At 35.8% G+C, this 26,274-nt stretch overlaps 3 protein-coding genes and 4 non-coding genes across 16 annotated transcripts in view; 1 reads left to right on the forward strand and 6 right to left on the reverse strand.

Annotated features, from left to right (window-relative positions):
* Window positions 1–14,406, forward strand: part of LOC106660583 (nuclear factor erythroid 2-related factor 1) — a 50,315-nt gene extending 35,909 nt beyond the window's left edge. For 7 of the 8 annotated variants that reach the window (XM_014383625.2, XM_023460358.1, XM_023460360.1 and 4 more), the window contains 5 exons: window positions 1,818–2,085; window positions 2,136–2,390; window positions 11,239–11,512; window positions 11,594–12,443; window positions 12,529–14,406. In XM_014383625.2, coding sequence (XP_014239111.1) covers window positions 1,818–2,085; window positions 2,136–2,390; window positions 11,239–11,512; window positions 11,594–12,443; window positions 12,529–12,780 — 1,899 coding nt within the window. In that variant the 3' untranslated portion in view covers window positions 12,781–14,406. The remainder of the gene's footprint in view (window positions 1–1,817; window positions 2,086–2,135; window positions 2,391–11,238; window positions 11,513–11,593; window positions 12,444–12,528) is intronic. The other variant, XM_014383627.2, reaches the window with a different exon arrangement.
* LOC106660584 (ATP-dependent RNA helicase vasa) lies at window positions 2,466–6,618 on the reverse strand. 2 transcript variants are annotated; one of them, XM_014383631.2, is made up of 10 exons: window positions 6,478–6,618; window positions 5,728–5,779; window positions 5,546–5,647; window positions 5,021–5,264; window positions 4,733–4,957; window positions 4,449–4,662; window positions 3,784–4,369; window positions 3,341–3,724; window positions 2,947–3,258; window positions 2,466–2,862 (listed from the first exon to the last, which is right to left on the reverse strand). In XM_014383631.2, the coding sequence occupies exons 2-10, from the start codon at window positions 5,764–5,766 to the stop codon at window positions 2,794–2,796; spliced, it is 2,175 nt and encodes a 724-aa protein (XP_014239117.1). In that variant the 5' UTR covers window positions 5,767–5,779; window positions 6,478–6,618; the 3' UTR covers window positions 2,466–2,793. The 2 variants fall into 2 exon arrangements, with proteins under 2 accessions (XP_014239117.1, XP_023316131.1); XM_023460363.1 differs by lacking the exon at window positions 5,546–5,647.
* Window positions 14,407–21,307: 6,901 nt separating the features above from the next.
* The window catches only part of LOC106660582 (probable JmjC domain-containing histone demethylation protein 2C), a 132,019-nt gene continuing 127,052 nt past the window's right edge, over window positions 21,308–26,274 (reverse strand). For both annotated transcript variants that reach the window (XM_023460357.1, XM_023460356.1), the window contains exons 18-23: window positions 25,561–26,033; window positions 25,265–25,484; window positions 24,891–25,039; window positions 24,399–24,704; window positions 23,890–24,195; window positions 21,308–23,689 (exon numbers count right to left, since the gene is read on the reverse strand). In XM_023460357.1, coding sequence (XP_023316125.1) covers window positions 22,313–23,689; window positions 23,890–24,195; window positions 24,399–24,704; window positions 24,891–25,039; window positions 25,265–25,484; window positions 25,561–26,033 — 2,831 coding nt within the window. In that variant the 3' untranslated portion in view covers window positions 21,308–22,312. The remainder of the gene's footprint in view (window positions 23,690–23,889; window positions 24,196–24,398; window positions 24,705–24,890; window positions 25,040–25,264; window positions 25,485–25,560; window positions 26,034–26,274) is intronic.
* LOC111693990 lies at window positions 23,762–23,835 on the reverse strand. Its single transcript, XR_002763543.1, has one exon. It is a non-coding gene; the product is annotated as a small nucleolar RNA SNORD36 (small nucleolar RNA).
* On the reverse strand, window positions 24,774–24,846 carry LOC111693989. The gene has a single exon (XR_002763542.1). It is a non-coding gene; the product is annotated as a small nucleolar RNA SNORD36 (small nucleolar RNA).
* LOC111693988 lies at window positions 25,106–25,183 on the reverse strand. The gene has a single exon (XR_002763541.1). It is a non-coding gene; the product is annotated as a small nucleolar RNA SNORD36 (small nucleolar RNA).
* On the reverse strand, window positions 26,107–26,175 carry LOC111693987. The gene has a single exon (XR_002763540.1). It is a non-coding gene; the product is annotated as a small nucleolar RNA SNORD36 (small nucleolar RNA).

Consider the following 26,274-nt stretch of genomic DNA (forward strand, 5'->3'; position numbering starts at 1 on the left):
TTTTTGTTTGCACTTTTTGTCGATCCGAGATGAGAGCGAGTCGAGCATTATAGCTTAGCGGCTACACGGTAGCATCGAAAGGGTACAATTCCGAAAAGTACGAAAAGAAAAACACGACGGCCGTAACGTGTGAATATAGTAAGGCCTCAAAAATGGGAAAAAAATGGATTGGCGGCACACAGTGGCAAGCTGCTGCTGCGCTCGTCACAGCGGGAGGATACATATTATGATTTTATAGCTGCTCCTGCTGGGAGCGCGACTAATTTACCTCTCATTAGTCATTGCCCTCGGAATCTGCGCGACGAGTTTTTTGCCGTAAGCTGCGGGAAAGTATGTGGCCAAACATTGAAACATCTCAATTTTCATAACGTCATCGCTGCATGATTATGCCGATAAACACAAGCTGCTGTATTAGCATGCGATCGAGCGGCGAAAAACTCGTCGCAACAATTGCTAATCATCGGCGAGCGATTGCCTTCCCACGGATGTCCCATTCGAGCGAGCAATGCACGCACATCGATAAAATAGAAAATATAGCGCGGCGAATCGGCCCAGAGTCTATTATCGAGCCTCTCTCGGACGCGAAAGTAATTTCGTCATTAGGTGCGTTTGTGCTGTAAGCGTCCTGCACGCGGCAGAGGAAACGAGCGTGTGCTCGAGCTGTGCATATGCAGCAGCTGTCTCTTGGTCGCGGGCCAGCAGCAGCAGCAGATTGCGCGCGCTACCTAGATCCTCTCTGCTTCAACTCGCGACTGATTGATGTCTCCTCTCGAGGATTCAATCACACGGCCGCGCGCCTGATTGCCCCCGCGACTTTTTCCTTTTTTTCTCTCTTTTTGAGATGCACCAAAACTTTGATTTATAATGTATTATTCAACAAGCTAGTGATCATCAATATATTTGTGACGTTACACTCGCGGGAATAATAAATCACCGTCCACATTTTTATGTGGGTGTGAATTTTCCCATTTGTTATTTTTCGTCCTCCGAGTATTATTACCAATTTGTATGTCATTTGTTTTACTCGCGGGGGGAGCTCGCTCGCGCCTGCACAGCTTGATCGATCGATCGACTTTTCAATGTCCAATAATACAAAAAATGCCCATCCGAAATAATTCAATTTGATAATCAATTCGCGTATGTGCACTTTTTTTCTGCGCGCCGCGACATATATCTTAATACATATAAGTGTATGTGTTTGTGTGTGTGTGTGTGTATAATGTATGAAAAATAAAAAGGATTACAGCGCACGCGAGAATGTGTCAAACGTCGCAGATCGATCTCTTCGAGTTATGTATAATCCTCCTTTGTTGCGCTGTCTGGCGTGTAATATTCTGATAAAAACGATCGATATCACGAGCCATTCAAATGGTGATTTTGAAATATTACGACTTAGGAACTGCGATCGCGGCACTTCTTTTTTTCTTTTAATTTGATTCTTTCTCTTTCTTAATCCAACGCAAAAATATTTGAAATGATGGATCGACTCGGCTAGTTTTTAACGGAGCGAGACAAGAAATTATGCCAAATAGATTTGTTAAAGGTCAAAAATGAACACGAATGGGATAAGTATCTATTTTAGCAGGCGCGAGAAACGACTTTAGACACTCGTCACGAGATTTGAAGTGTTATTTCGGGTCCTTCTCGACACTTCGAATTTTGATAGTTATACAAGTGTGACTGTGTATATTATAGAAAAAGCGCCTTGATTCATTTTGTGCCGATGAAACCCGTTACGCGCTTTCTCGATCCTCTACACTGCTATGCAATTTGTTCACTTGTACCAAAACTGATCAGTGCGTTATTCTTCATTGCAGGCGAGATTGTCTTATCCACGAGCTCAACAAATGGACCAAAGATGGCCCGAGGTTACACCATTTTATAGTCAGTCAACTAATCATGGAAACAATGAACATTACTCACACCATCTGAGTCACCATGTAACTTCACAAGTATACGAACCTGTGAATGTAACACATCACGGCTACGATCACATAGGAGCCGCGCGGAATGTTATCCTAAACAATGCTACCCTTGCACCACCCGTAGGCGACTTGAATTCTACTGGCTCTTACCACAATGCAGGTATGGGTGTATTAATATAACAACGATCAATAAAATTGCCTCAACTTAAGGGTTTGACGTTACAGGTGCTTCCAATTTGGGATCCGCTGTTGCCACATCGATGAATTTGACCAACAGTAGCGAACCCATGGGCGCAGAGTCAAATACCAATTACAAAGCAGAACCAACCGACTTAATGTATTACCAAAACAATGGAACGCACAACGTCAGTATGAACCAAAATCCAGACTCGTCAATGTTCTCCAACTTGCTCGATGATCCAATCAATTGGAACAATGAAGATTTAAATTTTAACATGACTGATGGTAAGTACAGTAGTGAATAATTAGATATTATTAAAAAAGGTTTAAATGATAACTTGCCAATAAGCGTACGCAAAATTTCAAAAAATACTTAAGTTTATTATAGTCATCAACTTTTTAATCGGTTTACATTAACTATCGTTGATGCTAAACCTAAAATTAGGTTGGTATAAAAAATATTTCAACCTACAGTTAGGTTCAACATTTCAAAAAAAAAATTAATAAAAATGCTATTAATCGCTAGTGATTTTAGAAGTTACTTATAAGTTATAAGTTTAACTAACACAGTAAGACTACTGTCGATCTTGAAGTTTAATATTCTAATTAAGTATAAGTTACTTAGTAGACGTGAATACTGTTTAAATAATGTGGTTAAAGCATTAAACAGCTTGCAAAAATTTGCAATTTATTCCCAGTCTTCTTCAGCCTCCACTGGTTGTGCAGCACCTTTGTATGAGGATTGAGCATCATCAAACTGAAACAAAAATTTTAGTTTTAAACGTGAAATGAAAACTTAAAATTTTAATCAATTTTCATAAGACATTAATGAGTAACTCACCCGGATATCCTGTCCACCGAAAGCTTGAGATTCGTAAGTACCGCCGTCTGCCCCAGCAGACAAGAAGTCGGGTATCTCTTGTTTCGCATCGTTCAAAATTCGGCATAGATCTCCTTGCAATCTCGAATCGAAACGACCATCATAGAAACTAGTCGCTTTACCTTGATTTCCAACGCGTCCAGTTCGACCAATACGATGAATATAATCATCAATTTCTTTTGGTAAATCATAGTTAATAACATGTCTGACCTTGGGAATATCTAGACCTCTAGCAGCAACAGAAGTGGCGACCAAAATTTTCTTGTGTCCAGCCTATTAGATTAAAAAACCATAGATATGTAGTTGCAGTTTCTATACATTTTTAAGATAAAGTTTTTTAAAAGATCATCCTTACTTTAAAATCGTTAAGAGCTTGTTCTCTTTCTCTTTGAAGCCGATCACCATGAATACTTGTGGCAGGGTAATCATTTTCAGATAAAAAGGCTGCCACAAAATCTGCTGTCCTTTTTTGATCAACGAAAACCATAATGCCTTCCATGTTGCCCTGAACTTGCTCTTCTTGCAGGATCTCTTGGAGCTTTCCTCTCTTTTCACTTTTACCAACTTCCAAGAATTGTTGGGTGATGTCTGTACAAGCAGCACCAACAATACCAACAGTCACAAATATGTAGTTGTTTAAAAATCTCCTAGCCAACTCTTGGATAGAATCGGGGAACGTCGCCGAGAACATAAGAGTTTGGCGTTCGCTTGTAGGTGGCATTGTTTCGTGTTGAACAGCCTGAAATGATAAAAATTTAATGCATACTCTACATTTTTCATAAAAAATTTTTTAATTACCTTTTCGACATCGCCCAAGAATCCCATATCTAACATACGATCAGCTTCGTCAAGAACCACAAATTCAATAGCATTGAATGAAATTTTTCCTCGTCCTACTAAATCAAGCAATCTTCCTGGTGTAGCAACGAGTATATCGCAACCATTAAATATCTGTCTTGTTTGAAATCCCGTAGATGTACCACCATACACAACTTGACACTTCAAACAGGATCCTTTCGAGAACTTCTTTGATTCAACAGATATTTGAATCGCCAATTCTCTTGTTGGGGCAAATACAAGAGCCCGAGGCTCAACTGTATTAGCAGAACCCATATCAGAGTAATCTCTGGATTTCTCAAGCAACTTATGAATGATGGGAATCATATAAGCAGCTGTTTTTCCCGATCCTGTTTGAGCACAAGCCATCAAATCTCGACCCTTCATTAGGATTGGGATAGCGTATTTCTGAATCGGTGTTGGAGTTTCATAGCCAGATTTCATTATATTCTCATTGAGCAAATCACGAAGATTTGCTTGGGCAAAAGTGGTAATTGGAGGTGGAATATCATTTCCTGTAGTCTTGACTTCAATAGAAAAATATTTGCTACAAAATAAAGAGAAAAAATTTTTTAATGAAATAATCATATACATTTTTGAATATTATCAATCTTAGAAGAACTTACTTGAAGTTAATACCAGCTTTTACTCCAACTCCGAACAAAGTGTCATCTTCTGGACATTCTGGTGGGCAGTAGACTTCTCTAGGCTTCTCGTCGCCTCCTTCCCCGTCTTCGCGGTCTCCCTTATTTCCTCCAAAACCACGGTCTTCGCGGTCACCACGATCTCCTCCTCCACCTCTACCGCCTCGACCACGTCCGCGACCACCGCCACGACCACCTGAAAAGTAGGATTGATATGTCAAATTAATATCGCCCACCAACAGTCAAATATCAAGTAAACTTTTTACCTCTGCCTCCGTATGAATTATCATTTCCATCATCACCAAATCCACCTTTACTGCCCCATGGATCATCATTGTTATCATCACCAAATCCACCTTTATTGCTGCTTCCAAATGGATTATCGTTTTGATTATCATCAAAACCTTTACTACTTCCATAAGGATTATCACTTTGCTCGCTGTTATTTCTATTGAAGCTTCTTCCACCTCCTCCTCCTCCTCCTCTTCCACCTTAAAAATGTGTTAAGTATCAGAGTTTCATAAGTACTTCAGTAAAAAAGTTAATATACATACCTCTTCCTCCTCTGAATCCACCACCACTTCGTTCTCCATTGTCACCACTTCCATAGCTCCTTCCACCACCACCACCATTGCTGAAGGGATTATCTTCATTGCGTTTTCCACCGCCATATCCATTAGAATTATCAAAGCTGTTTTCATCATCGTTTCTACGACCTCTACCAAAGCCTCCACCTCTGCCGCCGCCACCACCACCACGACTTCCTCTGAAACCCCCTCCTCCTCCCTGATTTTGAGACTGTAAGATACAATGTAAAATTATTAGTAATTGACAAGATTTAAAATTTTTACACATTAAATATGCATGAATTAACAGCAACAAAGAGACATGCAGTGATTGGAAAATTGACGTACGATTGGTCGATATGGACAAAAATGGTATCAAAATAATACTAAAATGAATTGGTCATTAAAGTGGCAAATGATAACATTAAACAATCAAAAAGTGAAATCCCGCAATCCCCATTAATAAACTTGATCACATTCACATGATTTAGTTTTTATAGGAACATTATTTACATATTCATTGTCGTAATAGTCCTTTTTGCTGTTACAAAAGGTTCCAGAGTCATCGTTAAAATCATTTTTCAAGTGACCATGACCATATCCAGCAGAGATAGTCTAGGTTTCAATTAGCAATTTTTTATGTAATTAGATAGTTTAAATATTATGTATATATTTCACATTATTGAATTACTCACAGGTCCTACAGAAAAAGTTTCTTCTTCCCAGTCGCTCATGTTGATCTTTTTTCTGAAATAAAAGCAACATAAAAAAAATTAAATCAACTTCAATATTATTGTTTTATAGACTTATTATAAAGCTGCATTTTAAAAACTAGTTAGTTTCATCAAGCTAAATAGTTTATTAATTTAGTAGAACCAACAAATCCGAATAAACTCGTGTGAATTGTCGATTATTGGGATTACTAAGAATTTCGCGTACAGTAACGTTCAGAAGTAATGTGACCGTGGATGTGTTCAAACAAAGCAATGGGACAAGTGAAGAAACAAAGAACGAGCGCACTTATTAGGGAATGATACGCTCGAGACTCGGGTTTGAATTTATGTACTAATAACAAAGGAAATCATAAATACGCGATCGTAATGGGACACACAGAAATAAAGGTCACTTATCACAGAAACGTCGAGCGAAGAGTAGTTGAAAACAAAACATAAGCTGAAAATGCGAGCAGTAATTCAATTTACTCGATTATATAGTCGATTTCAATAGATCGAGATTTCAAACTTAAATGATTACACGACCGACAAATTCTAAAATCGTCAAGAATATAACTTGGTAATAATTTCACAGACTGAACTAGTTTACTAATTCGAAAATGAAGGGTTAATGAGGCAAGGGTTTTATTTCTCATTAAATTAAAGAAAAATGTAGATCACGTACGATATTGCTTTTATGGAAATAACAATATTTAACTCAGTTTCTCTTACCTTTACTTGCGTTGAAAGAAGGAAAAAACAAGATAGTAATCGAGGATTACAGAAACCAGAAAGCGTTCAAGTGCAGAGAGCACGTAAAGTTGAGATCCTTCACGTTCTATCGCTGAGCGAAGAATGAGGGACTAGACGAGCGTGCATGAGGTAGAGACGCGCGAAGCAGTGGTTTTGCCGTAAGGGCGAGCTGTGATTTGTTAGCCCGAGCCGCAGAAACTTTTTTCGGCGCCTCTCATTGGTCCGCGCAAATTCGAAACATGGCGTTCGCAAAGCAAGAAGAAATTTGCTCAACCGCGTGTCTACAACGAACGCAAGTAAGCATGGCATTAAAATTGAAACTGATAAAATTTTCATCTACCCTTTGAATACTCAGCACGTACGTATTAGTAAAAATTCTTGATTTGTAATTTTCGGCGATTGAAGATTTGTAATTTTCTTATCTAACTTTTGTTCAATATATTAGTAAAAAAATATTTGTCTGATAAACCGAATAAGATTTTTCTCACAAGTATTAAACAGCGAGAATTCATCTTAGAAAAGTCACGCAGATAATTGAACGCGGGCATCGCAAACATACAAAAACATCTTTCAGCAAACGGCTCATAAATGTACACATACACACCTGGTACAGAAAAAAATGTTAAGGTGTAGACAGCACAGAAACAATATAATAATTATAGTTATTTTGTCCTAGCACAATGTAACGGTCACGATGGAATCAAATCACGCGTGTACTGTTGTCGAGCGCGATAAAGTCTTTAACCTGAAAATAGCATCTCATAATTTTTCTCGGAATCGACTTTTATTGGCTTGCTATGTATTTACGAGATTCGGTACGCGACCGTATGCCGGGGGACTCGATCGTGATATTGGGCAGGAACGCATAACATTCAACTAGAATGTTCTAACGGCTTTTTTGAGAAGTTTTTGATGTATCAAGCGTGGGTCTTTCGATGCACTCGACATAGAATCATAGCGGCTTTGCATCGTTTTATCTTTTGCGCTGAACAGTGTCGCGAACGAGCTTGAGCGGTACGAGGTTTATATACATCAGCGGACTCGTTGGTTTCAAGGATTTGCGTCTCGGTTTAAACCGCACTTCGGTCGACAATATCATGATTGAATTAATGGGCGAGCTCTTAGTAAAAGAAAAAATGCTCTATTGAAATTATTGCATACAGATTATTTGCGTTGCGTATTGTTTCATCGTAGTTGCCGGTCTGGACCTGCAACGGTCCAATGCGGTTGTATGCTGAATGCTCTTCTCTGTTTGAGTCGAGCCGTACAGCCGATTACATGTATTTAGTATATTCGTGTACAACGGCATTGTATGGGTCTGCACGCGCTGATCGAAAATAAACATAATCTCGATAAATCAGCGGGCCGCAGTCGAGTAAGAGAGAAAGGAAACATAAGACAGAGCGAAAACACGAAAAACAATTCAACTACATCGGGTGATGACTTATAAGCAAAACGGCAGTAGAGAAGCCAAAGGAGGGGAGTCCACTCGACGTCTCACACTCGCGATACCTATATAGACGTGACTAATTCGCTCATGAATCTAATCTCTGTTCGCTCTCGGGACTCGACGTGAGCATAAGGTGAAATACATAATATAATAATATGAAGCTGTGTCGGGTGAAAAGTTTTTATAGCCGCGTCTCGCGCTTATCGTTACATTAGTAAACAGGAACTAATGGCACTTGTAGTTGCACACATGAATGGATCAGTCATAGGGTTGCGCAACGTTTTTCAATTATAAATATTAATAAATATATTTAGTTCGCTATAGGTATCAATGTTTATAATACGCCTCTGAGCTCGTCTCCGGCCCAATGTTTATTTTTCTTTTTTCCTCTGAACTACATAAAAACATGAAAAGTCGAATTAACGGATCAAGGTCGATCGATCTATGCGTAGTGCGACTCGTGCAGCTAGACAAAAAAGACTCGAGGCGTGAAATGTGTATTTTGGTTGGTATAATATTAAGCAGCGTCATCTCCTCAAATATAAACACTCGAGTCGGCCGATGCAAAAAAAAAGTGTCGAGAAAAGAATTAAAAAAAGACTCGTAAGGCAGCTCACACGCGAATATAACGCACACTCGTGTTATTTTCATCAGCGTCATTATCGCGCCGGTTGCGAGCCTCGGCCAAGCCTCTACGCCGCGCCGCGCGACCATTCAGTCGATCGCGAGACTCGCTCTGCGACGCCACCACGGCTGACGCAGCTCCTGCAACAAGACGCTTTTCTGCATTTCGTGCTCAATAACGCGTATTTCCGTTACACGCGCGCCTGCTGTAGCGCGGTGAAATGTGATGGATTATTGTTGCGCGCGCTCACAGCCACGCGAGCGTTGGGCGTTTTCCCCGTTCGTTTACGCACGTCCACCGTTCTTCAGTCACCAAAGTGAATGTATCATTATCGCGAAAAAGTGTTTCAAGCAGCGCCCAGATTGATCGAGCCTAGAGACGTTAGCGATGAGGACGATGAAAAGCACTGCCGTCGCCATTCACACGGCCGCAAAATCAGCGGACTCGCGAGGATATTCGTGAAAATTAAATGAATCCAGTGTCCTTATGATTTAATATTACTCTCTTTACCTCATTGTGATAATCAAACACGACTGTGATAGATATACCTAGAATTTTTGCAAGCAGCTCGTTTAGCAATGGCCACGACTGCGACGAAAACATTTCCTTTTTTTCCAAGTACGTATTCAAGTTTCTCATATGCTTGCAAAAGAACAATGTAGAAGCTCAAACGATAAAGCGATTTTTTTTTCTTCCACCTCATACCATGCAGTCCCAGAGATAAGAATGCGTACGTGTGAGGATAGCGCACACGTGCTTTAGACGAAAAATAATATACAAAACGTTGCAATTGTTCATTTCTACAAGTCTAAGTGAGCGTCATGACCGCTATATGTATATTGAAAATTGCCGCGCGTTAGTGTCACTTATCACGTGAGCGCAATCGCTCGTCCGACTCTGTTGTTTATTGACACCAAATGCCATGGTTTGGGCGTTGGAATAAGCTCACGCCTCATCAATTACATCGAACGATTAATACAAATCGAACGTGAAAGACAGAGAAAGAAAAAAAATTAATTTTTCGGCCATCCACTTGTTAGAGATAGATCAAAGCTTTGTGTGTTAAGAATACACGCTCAAACTATCATATTTGTTAGCTTATCTCAGCGGTTGTGCGCGCGCACTCGCTGCTGCTATAAGTGCTGACTCATGCTCGTGCGATTCTATAACGTTGTTGCTTACAGGTCCACGCGAACCTTCGCATTATTTTTTTTTCTTTTTGTCCGCGCGTCATGACGTCCTGCTTGCCTTCGGAAAAATATTTTAAAAAATCTAAATATAATGAAAGTTCTAACGTGAATTTATGCGCATCGGCCTGCTATTTTGTTGATCGAATTTTTAAGAGGAAAAAGTGGCTAATTATGATCCTGCCCTTGCCTAAATAGACAAAAATATATTACACAAATAAGATTAAAAGCGAATTATGATGTCATCGATAGTATTCGCGATCAGAGAACGTAGAGAAAAGCAACATATAAAATTATTATCGGCTGTCGGAGGCAATAGCGTGCAAGTATGTGGTGCGATATATATAGACTCGCGCGTCAAAGGAGTTATGCACTCACGCCACTCAGTAAATCACGCCGAATTTATCAAATATTGCTTTCTCATTGTGATGATAATATAAGGCGATATTTGTCGAATGAAACGTAATTGCCACGAAAGAAAAAAATTAATATTTTTTTTATCGGGCGATAGTTTATTCGAGACGTATCAGATATATTATTACACATATTTAATGCTCGTGCGTAAGCGTGCACATGTACACGATCGTATGTATAAATATATACGCTTGTGTGCTCAGAGTAGGTGGAAAAAAAAATTCCTCTCATTGTGATCACATACGTATGTTATTATTGTTGATATTTGTCAAAGATTTGTCGAATGCATGCGCCGTGTGTCGGGAACCTGACTCGAGTCACGTAAGCATATGCATAACGTTCAGGCGCAATATGTAACGTGTCGTCTGCGCCTCGCTATCGTAAATTATTTAATTTTTCCTTTCTTCGCCATCCTGTGCGAAAACTGTTGGCGACAACATCGTTACTGACAGGCGAGCGCGCTCGAAGGCGACGGCGCCAATGACGACGATCAAAAAGACACAAGTTTCAATCGGACGTTGCACTCGGAATAATAGATTTACGATGCAATTTTTTATCTCGACGAATTTTCTGGAACGAAAGCATCGTGAGATAAGGTCACATCTGACAAAATATGATGTCATGATTGAAAACTACGACGGCATCGCGGGGAGCGAGATTGAGCCTCGTGACTCTTGAGCGATTTCTTGCACGAAAGATGAATATATAAATAAACAAGTGAAACTTCACACGGTATTATAAAAAAGAGCTAGGCAGATTATGTATAATAGGATTGCACAGACACTACTTGCTCTCTTTCTCCTACTTGTTCTCTTTCTTCGATAGAGCACACACGCGCGCGCGCAGATTAAAAAACGTGAGAGCTACGTGTTATTGTTGCGAAATGAACAAAGTCGTACGATGATGATAAGACCCTTATATGTAGATGATAAAAAAGAGAGGTCCCGTTATCGAATGTGCGTAACCGAGAAGCGCGCGAGAATGACAATTGAAAATTTTCGTTTAAATACCAATAACAATCACGACTTGACTCAAGATTCGTTATTCTTTTTGTCTTTCCATAGGAATTTATGCCGGCAGCAACAACAGCCACAATCTGCATAATGGCAGTAACGCTCCGCTTGCCATGTCCAATCCAGCGGCCAATGTGCAAGGGCCATCCATAAACGCTCACGGACAAGTGCCGACCGAGGAGAGATTGGACTCTTCGAGCGACAGTGCAGTTAGCAGCATGGGCAGCGAGAGGGTTCCTTCGGTCAGCGATGGAGAGTGGATGGAGACCAACTCGAATTCCAGCCACACCCAAGCCGACGTGCACTTCTCCATGGATTACCACGGGTGAGTGTCTCTCTTTCCTTCAAGTTCCTTTCTCGAGTTCCTTTTTTACCGGATTACCAATGGCCCCTTTGAATTTTTCAGAAAGTACAACCGCTTGCCGTACGAGTGCAACTACCAGCTGGGGCACCAATCGAGGAGGAGCTGCTCAACGACCGCGATGTCGGCTGCCGCCGCCGCTGCCGCTGCTACTGCTGCCGATCGCGGAACCTCGCCGGCTCAAAAAAAGCACCATCTGTTCGGCAAACGTTGCTTGCAAGAGCAGGGAGGAATGCCGAACTCGCCGATGGTCGGCCAGCACCCAGCGCCCCCGGCCTCGATCATGAAGTACGACTACGAGTCGGTGGCCGCAGCTGGACCACCGCAACAAGCCTTCGCCGGCCCGATCGAGGGCGCGACCGGCCCCGAGCTCAAGTACCCCTGCAACGGTGACTTTGGCCTCGGTGGCAGCGCTCGCAACGCCCATAGCAGCCGCACAAGCCTCGATCACATCCAGCACAACCATACGTATACTCTACCACCAGAAAACACGGGCACGCTCCAACGACCCTTATCGCGGGACAAGAAAAGAAGCAAGTCGGAGGGCGATGAGCACTTGACGCGCGACGAAAAGAAAGCTCGGGCCCTTAACGTGCCCATTGCCGTGCATGATATAATCAATTTGCCAATGGATGAATTCAACGAGCGCTTGAGCAAGTATGACCTAAGCGAGTCACAACTATCTTTGATCCGAGACATTAGAAGGCGTGGAAAGAATAAGGTCGCTGCTCAAAACTGCCGCAAGCGCAAGCTCGATCAAATCAACAGCTTGAGTGACGAGGTCAAAGAGATGCGTACTCGCAAATCGCGATTAATAAGCGATAGAAATTGTATCCTCTCTCAAATGTCCTCGGCCAAGGAAAGATTCTCCACCCTCTACAGGCACATTTTTACTGTGAGTCTTTAACCTTATATAAATACAAGTTTGACCTTACATTTTAAAGCACCTTTGAGTTATAACGAATCAATTTTTATTACAGAATTTACGAGACCAAGATGGAAATCCCTACGACACCTCGGATTACAGTCTTCAGCTCTCAGCTGACGGTAATAATGTAGTAATGGTGCCGCGTACGAGGCAAGTGCCCACCCAACATCCTGCTCCCAGCAATGTTCATTACCCTCAAACCAGCATGGAACACCACAAACCTCAAACCAAGGAAAATTCTCATAATATGCATCAGATGCATCATTCGCATCATCATAATCACACTGATCACCGCGAAGAATGATTATTATCTTCAAAATAAGTGAACAACAGTAGTGCATCTAGAGTTTTCCTATGGATATGATTTACCACTCATATCACAATTTTGAGAGAAAGTACGCATCAGTACTATTGCAGAGGGTTTAATACGAAAATGAATTAACCGTTTGCGATAATTTTACGGTGACTAAATTTTCTATGATAAAAATATGTACATATTAGTAATATTTCTATGTATGCTGCTACATTAAGAAAAAATTGTTTGATCACCATCGCTTGGTATTGTTATTCATAGATATCAATGGTATCATTTACCATTTGCAACATATTTAAAGAGGCTTCACCCTGCGAATTGTTTTTATGATCATTCAATAATAATAATAATAATAATAATAATTAAAAGGTCTGTACAAATAATTTGTAAGCACGAAAAAAATTAATGTATTATATAATATAAAAATGTATTAGCTCTCATCTATTTAAAGAATAGGCTTAAAGTTACTATTAAGAAATTGTATAAATTTACTATAAATATATTGTGTATACGTTTTTCGTTATTGTTATGAATGAGAATTTAAATAAGACAATCCATGTGTTAACAATCGTTTTACAAAACGGCTTGCGGTATGCGGTTTATTTAATATTCAAGATATTTGTTATAATTCTCTAAACTCAACTATAAATATTTACAAAAAACTACAAGTAAACATTTGCCATCATCATCGAGAGTTTGCATTTAAAAGCATATAGAAAAAAAGATAAACATACATTTCTAGCAGAATATTAGTCATTCGATTATGATTTCGTTCTCTTTGTATTTATATAGCTTAAATCAATTGTATAATATGGTTTTAATGAAAATTTTTGAATGCACATATTCATGAATCAGATGAGTGGATGAGTTTTAACTTGTGAATATCGAATCTGTATGTAGTACAAATACCAATACATAATTTATTAATCTAAAAAAGTTATTCAAATATATCATTCTTCCATAAATATATTCAAGAAAAGACATTTAAAAAACCTTATTCTTAACAGCAAGTTACTATTATATAATATAACTAAAGTAAAATATTGGATTAAAGATATTTTTTTAATAGTAAAAATAAAAGTCATTAAAGCAAGTGTGAATAAATATATATGTAATTCGTTTGCGTGTTGGGTGAAAGTGGCAGAAAATAAATTCATTAAATAAAAAAATTTAATTATGAATAATGATGTTTAATCCAATAACTTCACATTTGCCTTTCAATATATATGTAAAAAAAGTTTTGAATTATTAATAGATCTTTTTATGCATGCACAGTGAAAGAAGTATTGTCTACTACGTACCAAAATTGCATGTTATAAAATTTCAAATTCATAAAAGAAATTCTTCATCAACGGTAGACATATTTTTTCAAGTGTTACTAGCTTCATTTTTATACCAACATTAAATATGGAGTCTAGAATATGGTAATTGAAATTCATTATAATAATAAGATTATAAAAAAATATACTTTTTTGCAAGTTATATATAAATATATAACAATTATATAACTGGATTAAACTTATCTCAGGTGTAGGTAAAGATATTTTTTGTTCATTTGTATACATGTAGTGCTTGATGAGCGGAGATTTCGAATAAATGAAACTTTTATGTGATAAATAGTTTGTTTAATTTTTTTATTAACAATTTCGTAAAGAATCGTCGTTGGAAAATTCAAAACTGATCACCATCTATCTCGAGAATTTTTCATAGGTATAATGTACTTATAGGTAAAAGTGAAATAAACTTTTTTTGTAAAATAAAATTTTTTAAATCATACAATAAGAGTTGTCAACCATCTGACATTATTCTTTCCCTGGATTTTGAGTTTTTTTCATAAAATTAAAACTTCACTCGTAATTACGAACTCGTTTCATCTTTTCCGACAGATTAGCTTCTATGTTCATAATTCGAGGACATGCACCTACCTACCGTGTTTAGCTACACGAAGCTGCCACGAGTCACGACACGCGCCTGCATACCACAACGACGACAGCTGCGTACCGCAAGAATTAATAGTTCTTAACACTCCGAAATGAGATCATTAGTATAACCAGGAACGAATACGTATTAACTCAATTCGTCTTATTCTCACGTCGGGTTTAAATCACTGCTTCTTAGGAGGTACCCAAAGGGGCTCAATCATTTCACTGCAGCTTTGTTTGAAAGAAATTGTGCAAAGCTTCGGATCCAAGGTAAAAATTATTCTTTTTGGATGATACAAAAAGTGAAATGATTAGAGAAAAGACACAAAAACTCCTATATTTTAAAAGGCAAATGAAAATTTCAATTTTAGAAAATGCACTGGACTGGTGAGGAAAAAAGACCATCCAAAAACCGAAATAAAAAATACATCTAAGGTGCATATATCACCACTGACAACAAAAATAATAACTCAACAATTTTTTCAACGAAAAAAATTAATTTTTAATTGAGACAGCAAAAACCATATTTTCTATAATACCGTCCACGGAAACTGTCCCTGTTAAATGTGATGCTACCAAAAAAAAATATTTTTTCCCACTCTAACCTAAAATACGCAACTTTTACTCGTTACAGCACTCGCCTTCGGCTCGTGCTATAATCCCTCGTTTTGCTAAAAAACCATATGTGCACCCGTTGAGAAATATACTATTTCCCACTCTAACCTAAAATACGCAACTTTGCCGCTAATTTTAGACTCTCGTAGGAAAAAATAGTATCTCAAACTGGTGCAGATATGGTTTTTTAACAAAACTCGTTACAGTTATAATCCCTCGTTTTGCTAAAAAACCATATGTGCACCCGTTGAGAAATATACTATTTTAAATTAGGGCCAGGAAAAACTCTTATTTTTAATTGAGAACTAAATAGGGGTTTAAAAGTGAAAAAAAATTTATTACATTTTTGAGTAGGATTTTTGCTCCCTTTTCCATAGAATTTTTTTTAATTCCAAAATTCCGCTATTTCCGTGAGCCTTTTTCGTATACTTTGCGTGTTAAATTTTTTCTTCTTTTGCGTTTCCTGGCGAGTCGTGTTTTTGATTACTTGATGCAAAACTCAGAATGAACCCTTTGAGCTACAGCCTTCAGGGTCGCATACGCTTTTACAGAACATCAATGGTCACAAACGCAACCTTTGTTATCTCAATCATAAATCTTCTGATTGAAAATGACCTATAAGTTCGATTACCTCGCCAGAGGTTGCGTTTGTGAACATTGATGTTCTGAAGAAGTGTGCGTCAACTGTACGCTGTAACTCAATCGGTCCGCTTTGAAAGTTACCAGGAAATGCAAAAGAAGAAAATAATTGATGCGCAAAGTATAAGAAAAAGGCTCAAGGAAATAACTCTATTTCAGTAAAAAAACAATTGGGAACTTGGATTTGGTTCGAAATTTTGGAATTCAAACAAAGTCTGTAGAAAGGGAAGACAAAATCCTACTCAAATACAATACATTTTTTTTCGATTTTAAGCCCCCTTTTCGCTCTTAATGAGATCTGGACCCCACGTTTTTATCGGGCGAGACAAGCAAAGTTTCTTTTATTTTTAACTTTTTCTGTACTTCGAATTTCGACAAATGGCTCTAAGGCGACCTTCACTTTGTCTCTAAGAATAAGTAGTTAAAATTACAGCCTATTCCATTGAGCAGATTTCCCGGAAAACTGGATTGAAAATTTTGATCAAGCATGGATCAAAAGTCAGGATCAAAAATTATAATCCAGTTTTCCGGGAAATTTACGCAATGGAATGGGCTGCAATTTTAACTGCTATTCTTAGCAACAAAATGAAGGTCGTCATAGAGCCATTTGTCGAAATTCGAATTACAGAAAAAGTTAAAAATAAAAGAAACTTTGCGTGTCTCGGGCGATAAAAATGTGGGGTCCAGATCTCCTTAAGTATTTGTCAATATCACACAGACCTGAGTTTAACATGGGTGTTATACTTTGTTACATAGGTGATTTCTTTCTTTGACTTTATGACTAGTTATTTTTTTTCCAATCAGAGAATTGTATTTCCTGACGCTAAATTAATTGTTTTCAGTAGCAGTAATCTCAACAAAATATTTTTTCAAAGTACATGTGTTAGCAATCTTAGTTTTCTGGATAAAAAATCCGAAATTACAATTTACGATAACACATTTGTTGAAGCCCTATTTGGCCCAAAATAGTTTTACATCGATGTTTTCGTAAAGAGTAGTGTTATAAGACTCCGGTTTATAATGGAAAAATTTAAAAATAACTTTATTCGATTAACGATTTTTCATAAAATTAAAAAAAGATCCAACTATAGAGAATAAAAAAATAAAATTTTATTGGTAGAGTCGAATTTTGCAAATGTAGAAAAATTCAGGTTCATTACGCATAGGAAATAATTGCATTGTAATGAAATGCACGAAAAATCATTGAATCAGTTAAACTTTCATGCATTGGCCTCTGCTTTACCGACTGCATTAAAACGATGCTTCGGCAGATGGTAATTGTCAGGATGCGTTTTAACGGAATAATAGAGAAAGTGAAAATAAGTTTTAAAACCGCGCGAATTTTCATGAAAAAAAACAGCCCGAAAGTGATAATATATTTCTGAGCTCCCTAAGTGAAAAATACTTATAATTCAAGTAAAGATGATTAGATAACTCAAAGGGAGTATTATATCACATTTTATTCACTAATGCCACAAACTCAATGAGTTTTATTATTTTGCTTTGTGTATATAAAATTTGAGTTCTACAAACATGTAATTAAAACATTCTAAAAAGTGTAAAGACAAATTGAAAATAGTTTATTGTCCAGCTATTACCCAATTGTTTCCTCGAACAGCTCATAGATGGAATTTTTAAATTTTTTCTCTCTACTCAAGGTTTCTCACAGAGTGTTGAAATGAGATTCTTTAAATTTTTATTTAGCTCTATACAGCAATTTTATTCTTCTCATAAACCTGCAAGTAATGAGTTGATGTTTCAATTTTTAACTTATTTTTACATTTGTTGACATGAATTTTTTTTTTTAATTTCAATAAATCAAGTATCGTACATACAATGATTTCTCATTCACGGCACCATGAGTTTATGGTACAAATGATTATTTGTATTTTTTTTATACATTATGTAAATTTCTTTTTTTCATCCCTCCGGCAAAAGTGGTTACTTTCGCCGTATGCGTAGCCTAGAAAAAGAAGGACTTTTGCCCATTTCTGCATGTCCGACAGATGCAGTGGTTGCTATGGCCAGCTCAGCCTAGCAACGTAATATTTATAATTTTATTTCCCGTATTACTTAGCCTACAACTTGTCGTAGACACATCAATACGTAGAGACGTTATGATAATTACGTGGTAAAAAATTATGCAGAGTCCTGAAATATCATTCGCGGATGATGGTATGTCCACGGACGAGAAAAAATGTTGTGTGTAACTTTTTACACACAAGTCAAAATGAAAAAATGTTTTTTATATTAATGTTATTGATGCTTGCCCCCGAAATTAGCATTACGAACGGAGCAAAATCCGAAGCTTCATTACAGAGGCATATTTTAAAATTTAAATTTAAGAAGCGGGAAACATACCGTAGAATGAAAATTTAAAAAACTAAATTTTCATCGATTTTAAAAACAGCTGGCTTTATTTTGAAAATATATTAATTAAAATTTATGGTCTAAAAATTTGAGAAGTAATAGTCACGCTCGAAAATAATAATCTAACATTAAAAAAATCTATTTTTTGTCTCAAAATAATCAAATATTATCATTCATTTAATTGTCACTATAACAATGCTCATTCGATTGCTTAGAGAGTGAATGTGCCTATTACTGGCCACCATCCAATTTTCGGACACCTTAAGATATTATTCAAATAAATAGAAATATATGCGAAATTTTGACGTAATAAAATATTTTTTCGATTCTATAAATGTTATTGTTTCAGAGACAATTCTCAGTACCCTTGAAAATTATTGTATCTTTTTCATTGTTCAATTTATAATTCGGACCTGGTCGAAAATTGGGCTATTCGGTACAATGATCCATCCAGTTTTCGACCACCTTCATTAATCCTTAATAATTTTCATTTAAAAGTTTTTTATTCAATTTGAAAATAGACAATAGGTTACTCGTGCACAATCTAGACACGTATGTTTATTTATTATGCTTTCAGATGTCAATAATAAAATTTTAACCGAGTTCCAAGCTCACGGTCTTTGACATCTCAGTGAGGTGGTCGAAAAATGGATGATTCGTATTTTTTTGTCTTTAATTATATTTTCAAAATATCACCAGCATTTTTTTGGCCAAGTGTATGTACTCATTCGAAAGGTTACTTTTTTTTTTATCAAAAGGTATTTTTAGAAAAATTTTCAAACGCCGTGCACGAGCTCTGTAAATGAGTAAAGAAGCATTTTTTCTTAACTCTCTGAAATATGGCGCATTCACCTATTATTCAGTAATTTATTATAGCTAACTTTGCAGTACGTGAAATTTCGAATTTATTCTAAGTGTACGTCTAACATTCTACGTCCCTACCGTTTTATCATGCACAACACACCCAAATTGGAACTGATTGATGTAAGGTAGTTGAGACGATTTATTTTTTTAATTAGTTTATTATATAATTTTTTTTATACTAAAAAGTGTTGAAAAGATAACCTTGAAAGAAAAAACTATGAAACTATATGCATTTCGAAGTGTACTTCAACGGATAAGTATGTGAAATAAAATTACCTTAAAGAGTGTATATTCATTTCAGCTTACACTTGTAATCTTTAAATTCTAACAACTGCACAATTAAACTTTGTTTTTTGAAAAAAATTCGTTAATTAAGACTAAAAGAAAATAAGATGACATAGCGTGAACTATAATTATTATCGGTTGGTTACGAATGAATCTCTATGTACTGGATGGTGTGTAAACTTTGTGCAATCTTCCTTCATGATACACAAGGTTAAAGGAAATGATAAAATTCTTTGTCTTTTTAAATAAGTAAATGGAATATTTATTTACAACTTATAAACTACAGATTTGAGATTGGTAAATGGGAAACAAGAACTAAACAAAAAGCAACATCTTTTTTTCTCATTGTAGTATAAACATTTTCTCATCTTGGCTTGTATGAACATATGTTCTTACACATTTAAACGGTACAAAAATTATATTTGCATCAGCCTGTAGTTATATTCGTGCTCATATTTATTCACATCGTACATAACATAAACTTTTATCGTTTTTCGGATGGGCACAGAAGCTCTATTATTATAGTCAAGTAAAATGATTTAACACTATAAATTACTTTTTGAAGTTTTCAAATACGTTGTTTTTGACAGTCCCGTAATTTTTTTTTCTTATTCAGGTGCAGCATTTATTAATTTATAGTTAAATAAATTGGCTAAAAAATCCACATTCTAGACAAAAAATTTCAGTCGAATATCCCTTCAAGGCAGTAACAATTCAATGTTTCAATGTTGACTTTTTCAAAGAGAAAAAATTACAAGGCAGAATCATTTTAAGCAAAGTGTGTATTGTTATAGATGTACTCATGCATTAGCCTTCTCAAAAAAACACAAATTTGCCTATTTTCTTCAGTAATTTTACAATATAGTTGAATGCACACAATTTACATGTATTTGAACTTCTAACATATTTCATACACTCACTTTTCTTTTCGTGCTGAAGTAGTCATGAAAAAATTTATCGTCGCTAGCATCTGATGAGCAAAATTTAATTATTTATAGTTTTTTTTTTAATTTGTGATAGTAATAAAAACCGTGTGATTGATTTAAATTATTTTTATTAAATAATAATAACATCCATGAATAACAGAGCTCTTTATTAATAAGATCAATAAAAAATAAAATAAAATAGTAACGAGGATGAATGACCGATGACACATACAATGAATTTGATGACGAAGTTAATTTATAATGTAAGTTTCATTCTTGTATGCAGTTGTTGGAGCGATTTTTTACTATTTCTCTTGAAATTGCTCTTACTGATAATAAATTACTCTACAACTTCCGTTCCTTTCCGTATTTATAATATGTATAGATGTGACTTAATAGTCTACTTAGTACATATACATATACATATGTATATGTATATATTTATAATATTTATAATGATTGATATATACAAGTTTAGAGATATATCTTTGTCATAACGAATTATGACGGCGAATAATTAATATTTTTATCTCATTTTGTAATTTTTTCGGTGAGCACAAAAATTCATAATACACAAAGTACGTCTTATTTATAAATGTTTATTTAAATTCATCTATCCGTGTACTTATACGATAAACTTTCTACACAGTTTTTTACACAACGCCTTTCTCATCATTTTTATCGCAGGATATTATCAACTTAAAGGTCACGGTACAAACACCTTGTTAGCAGATATATCATCTTTTATATTTTAGTTCTTTGTTTTAAAGATATATTTTTTGTGTACATAACGAAGAGTTTAATTTTCCTTATCATGATTACAGAAATATGTAATTAGATGTGCTATACAATGTTTTATATATTTAGTTATTTCCCATAAACATTCACAAGTCGTTGTTTTTTTTTTTATATAAATATTTATGCAAGACGAACGTGTATAGTGAGATCAGAGAAATTGCTAGATCCAATTTTTTTTTGAAAACCCTGCAGAGGGTTAAAATATACATTTTCAATTTTATATGATTAATATAATGATGGTAATGTATGAAACAATAGTTTCATTACATTTAAACAGATATGAACACTAGGTTAAATAAATCAATTATTTAGATAAGATGATAAAATTCCGATTTCAATGAAATTGAACTTTCAATAAAAAATTTCTACTCCATAGGGTGTATAAAACACTAAAAATCAAGAAATGGGAGAGAAATTTGACTTCAAATATGAGGCAGTGTTTTTTTATGGAAATAATCGATCATTTTTTCAGAAAATACATTGTATCGTTAAATTTGATACAAATTCGAAGAAATATAAAAATTGAACACCAATTTGCTATAGCAACCATTCAGACACGAAACAAACATACACTCGCAAATTAAATTCATTTTTAAAACACAGTTCATTCTTATCAATTGCACGGTTCTTTGCCTTAAAAATGAAATATACAAGATGATTACCACCAATCAATCAGATCTCTCTCCCGTGAACATCATATAAAAACCAAGTTTCCTATCTTGTGGTACTTTTTTCTAATATACAATCTATCTAAGCCAGCGCGCATCATAGCAAAAATTCTAAAAACGAAAACGTCATTCTGCTACTTTATTTCGTCGCGTTAAAATTTCATATAGACAATAGAATCGTTACAGTTCATTTGTGTGTACTGAATACAGGCACAATATTTTTCGCTTACATATTTATAAATGTATTTATATATTTATAATCGTATTATATATATTATTATATTTTACAAATCGCGTGATTATCGAATTCTGAATCGGTAAACTTATTTCACTGCAATCGCACAGTTTAAATATATTTATCACATATAATTTTCCAACTTAAATTTTCGTTGGTTGTCACTCCGAACAATGCATTCGTGTAACTGGTGGTGACGAATTACTGAGTGCTTTTCGTCTCTTCTGTTTTGACTTTTACCTCGTCGCTGGTAAGATCGTCATTTCCAAAAGTCGGTTCGATTTTTAACTCTTCTAAATTTTGTTTCTTAGACATTTCGAGTACTGTTAGTGATTCTTTGATAGCGTGGTAAATTATATTTTTTATCTGTAATTTATCTTCATGGTTCGAATGTTTGTCACTGAGCGCACGGAATTCTTGTGTCAATCTAAAGCAGTGAAGAATATTTTCAGGCGAAACAAAATCTTCTGCTACTTTGATACAATTGTGGAGATTTCTCACTTGATGAGGTGCCCCAGCTGGTATAAATACAGCATCTCCAAGGCATTGGACAATCGCATATCCTTCAACGTTATAATCACGATAAAGTCTTTCTCGAAGTGGACCATCAAGATAAAAACTTTGATCGTGAATTGGATCATGATCAGGGGACAATTTAACTCCATTCTCTAAAGCTACTCGATTAAGCATGTCACGAATTTTATCTGCATCTCTTGATGAGTAGATGTGCCATAATGCACCGGGAATTTCGTTTTTCTCACGAACGCGCTCTCTCGTAAGAAAGTCACAGCCAGCTTCATCTATTGCATTTAAAACTTCGGCAATTTGTTCGTCTTTATCACAGTCCTGGGTGACTCCAACATAAACCATGACATTGACAGCATCTGATATATCAAGATGGAGGTTTGTTGTTGATTTATCAGCATACTTGGCCGATCCGTAAGCAGTATACATTTTAGGGCCTAAGTCTGGCCGAGTAAAAGTTTCAGGTAACATGCTGGTAAGGTTCAATCTACCATATCGATGTGTATACTCAGAAAGTGGTATGCCTTTCATAAGATCGATAAATCGACTGGGCAATATGTCAGCGAAATCTCCCTTAGAAGGCCAATCTTTCAATTTCAAAAGCATTGGGTTTCCTTGGCTGTCTTTCAGTCTCTTGCTTAGATGTTCAAAACCTTCCCAAAATTTCCATAAAAATTGCTTTGGCACATTCCTTCCAGACATACAGTTAATAAGATCACTCTTTTCTTCGCCGAAGTCTCGACAAAAACTTACTGGACTCCAAAGATCTTGATCCAGTTGTTTGTGAACATCGGATACTATCACAGGTTGTCCTCTTTTCCATTGATCTTGGAAAATTCTATAATTATTGGTGTTGTTAGGTTCCAAAAGTCGCAAAAGTTTTCCATTGCAAAGCCATGTATGTGGTACTTCAGGATAGAGTAAAGTACTTTCTGTCAAAGTCATAAGACGAACGGGTAATGGTTCACGACCTCGTTCAGGGCATTTATATCGACGAACAAAGTGTTTCAGTACGCAAGGGTTTTCTACTGCAAGTCCAGCTTCCTTGTCTCTCTGAAAATGATAATAATACCAAATCAAATGACAAATATTTAAAACAGTATATAACTTATAATTTAATTGATTGATATATCAGGGTTAAAAAGCTCAAAAAAAATCATTGTTTTTCAGTTTGATATTATATAGCTTCATCATTAAAATTATTAAAGGTATAAGATTTTAATATTAATTTTAATAATTTAACACGAATTTACCTTTAGTTTAGCTGCAATGACAGTGTCAAACATCTCATTCATCATTTCTTCGTGTGATATTTTACGACGTTTAACACGTGTATTTTTGGCTTGAGCATCATTACCATCGGGCGAATTGGGATCAGAATATAAATTTTGGTGGGAACGAATCAGCAATTCTCGAAGAGTTGAGTGACTCTCATCGTCATTGGAATCAGAATCTGAGTCAGTATCTTCCTTTTCTTGATTTTGCAAAGCAACATCAGCTAGCCAGTTGAGAGAATTTTTATCTTCTCCATTAGTGTGCCCAGGAATTTCCATCGGAGTCTGTAAAATAACATTTTCAATTAAAAGTTGATATAAAAATAATGGTTTAAGAAACTGAAATTTAATTGCCAGAAATTTCAGAATTAGCATGGCTGATTGATCATTTTCGTAAATCAGATGTGTTGTATATTTTTCATCATTTAAAAAAAATACAATTTATTTTTTTATCTTTGTCAAGGAATCACTATTATTCAAATATTTACCTTGACATTTTGCTGAGAATTTCCATTCATCGAACTAACAAGGTCACCTGTAATGAGGCTCTTGAGTTTTTCATTAACTGGTTTGGTGGACTTATATCCACAATTGCAACTTTGAGGAATACCCCATTCACTGCGGCAGTCATGAAGTTGTTTATCAATTTGAACCAGGCAATCGGATGGAATAACTTGCGTAAGCAACAATTGCTCTGGTACATGAGTCTGGCGTGTTGCACACAATAACCATGAGAACTTATCACGTCCTTTGACTGCAGTCTCAGAACATACAGCGCCTTTGCTTTTGCGAGCCTGAAAAGTAGATAAAATTTTAATAAAATTCAATTTAAAAATATTTGGTTCATGTGTTATTTGGTGAATATAAATCAGTGTTAAAAAGCTCGTTGAATAATATTCATCATGGAAATCAATTGCTTTGTTTTCATCATTTGAAGTAAATATTACATAATTTTTGAAAAAGAATAAAATTATTTTTACCTCATAGCAATCAATACAGACGGTGAAGCCACATTTACCGCAAGTCCAATGGTAATTGAAAAGTGTTGTGTCGCAAGAGTCACACATTTCGCGTACTCCTTTGACAACTCGTTTCCATATAATAGGTGGTTCTCCATTTACTCCGGTTTCTGAAAGGAAAAAAGAACAGCTTTAATCAAAGTTTGTCACAGAATTAAAATTAGATTATTTTTCAGTTTTTTCAGTGTTAAAAAGCTCGTTTATGTATTGCTTTCATTATGAGTCAAGTACATTATTTAAATCATCATGTAAACTAAATAATCGTAACGATTTATCATTGGCGATTGCATAAAATGTTAATTGGTTACAACGAGGAGTTAAAAATATATACTTACTGTGCGCTAAATGTTCTTCCACTACATTTTTTTCTTGAATGACCATGTCGCAAAACTGGTCACCAACTTGCCTGATGATTTGATAGGCTAATTCAACATTGAATTTCCCATTATCTGCTATATCCAATTCGGCGTTAGAATTTGCTTGAGTTTCTTCTGTAAATGTGCCCCTCTTAATCATATGACTGAGCTTTCCAGGTAGCCAAAATATCGTATCATTCTGCAATGTAAATAATCCATTAAAAAATTATCAATTCATTTAGAGTAGCGAAAAAAGATGGAAAATAAAAACTTACTTCACCAGCATCAATGAAAGGGTCATTGAATCCTGCTGCTGTGAGAGCACCCCCCCTTCCGTAAATTAATCTTCTAAAAGCGTAAAATCTGCAAAATACACTGCACATACTGACTTTGCATAAAACTTTTACTTTTGGAGGTTGATTCCCAAGAAGACGACATTCGCGACATCTTGGTAGCCTATTCGATGAATAGTTTTGACATGTTTGTTCTTGCACCCAACTTTGTCCACTTCTCTGTAATGTTTCATCTGCCGGTTTATCCTCCAAGGTACTTATTCTAATCATTTGATTTTTTTTTGAGTTTTTGTTAATCACACCACCACCATTGCTAGATTTATTGTTCACTTCTAATCGTTTTTTTTTCGGAGATTGTTGATACTCTTCTTCCGTTTCTTCTTCCTCTTTTTCGATTTCGTGTTCTTTAATGGACCTAGGTTTTCTCCCTCGTTTTTTAGGGACTTTTTTACTACCTGAAAACAATAATTTAACACTTAATTGTAAATTGCTATTTAAATTAATTAATTTTTGTTGAAAAAAATTTGTTAAAGTCAGTGTTAAAAAGCTCATATGATTCATCATTGTAATCAATATAAGATTCTGTCATCATTCTGTACAGTTTTTTTAATTAGGATTGTGCTCATGTATAAATGGCTCTTAAAGCAGTAAGCAAGTCTATAAATACATATAAATGTTAGTGCTACGGACAGTTGA

This window comes from Trichogramma pretiosum, unplaced genomic scaffold, assembly GCF_000599845.2.
Source record: "Trichogramma pretiosum strain Unisexual culture from Peru unplaced genomic scaffold, Tpre_2.0 scaffold59, whole genome shotgun sequence".
In the NCBI taxonomy this organism is placed as follows: Eukaryota; Metazoa; Arthropoda; class Insecta; order Hymenoptera; family Trichogrammatidae; genus Trichogramma; species Trichogramma pretiosum.

Coding starts and splice junctions, on each gene's coding strand:
- LOC106660584 (XM_014383631.2), bottom strand. CDS start 5,766: ATGAGCGACTGGGAAGAAGAAACTTTTTCTGTAGGACCT. Junction 5,648..5,727: donor AAACTTTTTCTGTAGGACCT/GTGAGTAATTCA, acceptor ATTGAAACCTAG/ACTATCTCTGCTGGATATGG. Junction 2,863..2,946: donor TCGGTGGACAGGATATCCGG/GTGAGTTACTCA, acceptor TTTTTGTTTCAG/TTTGATGATGCTCAATCCTC.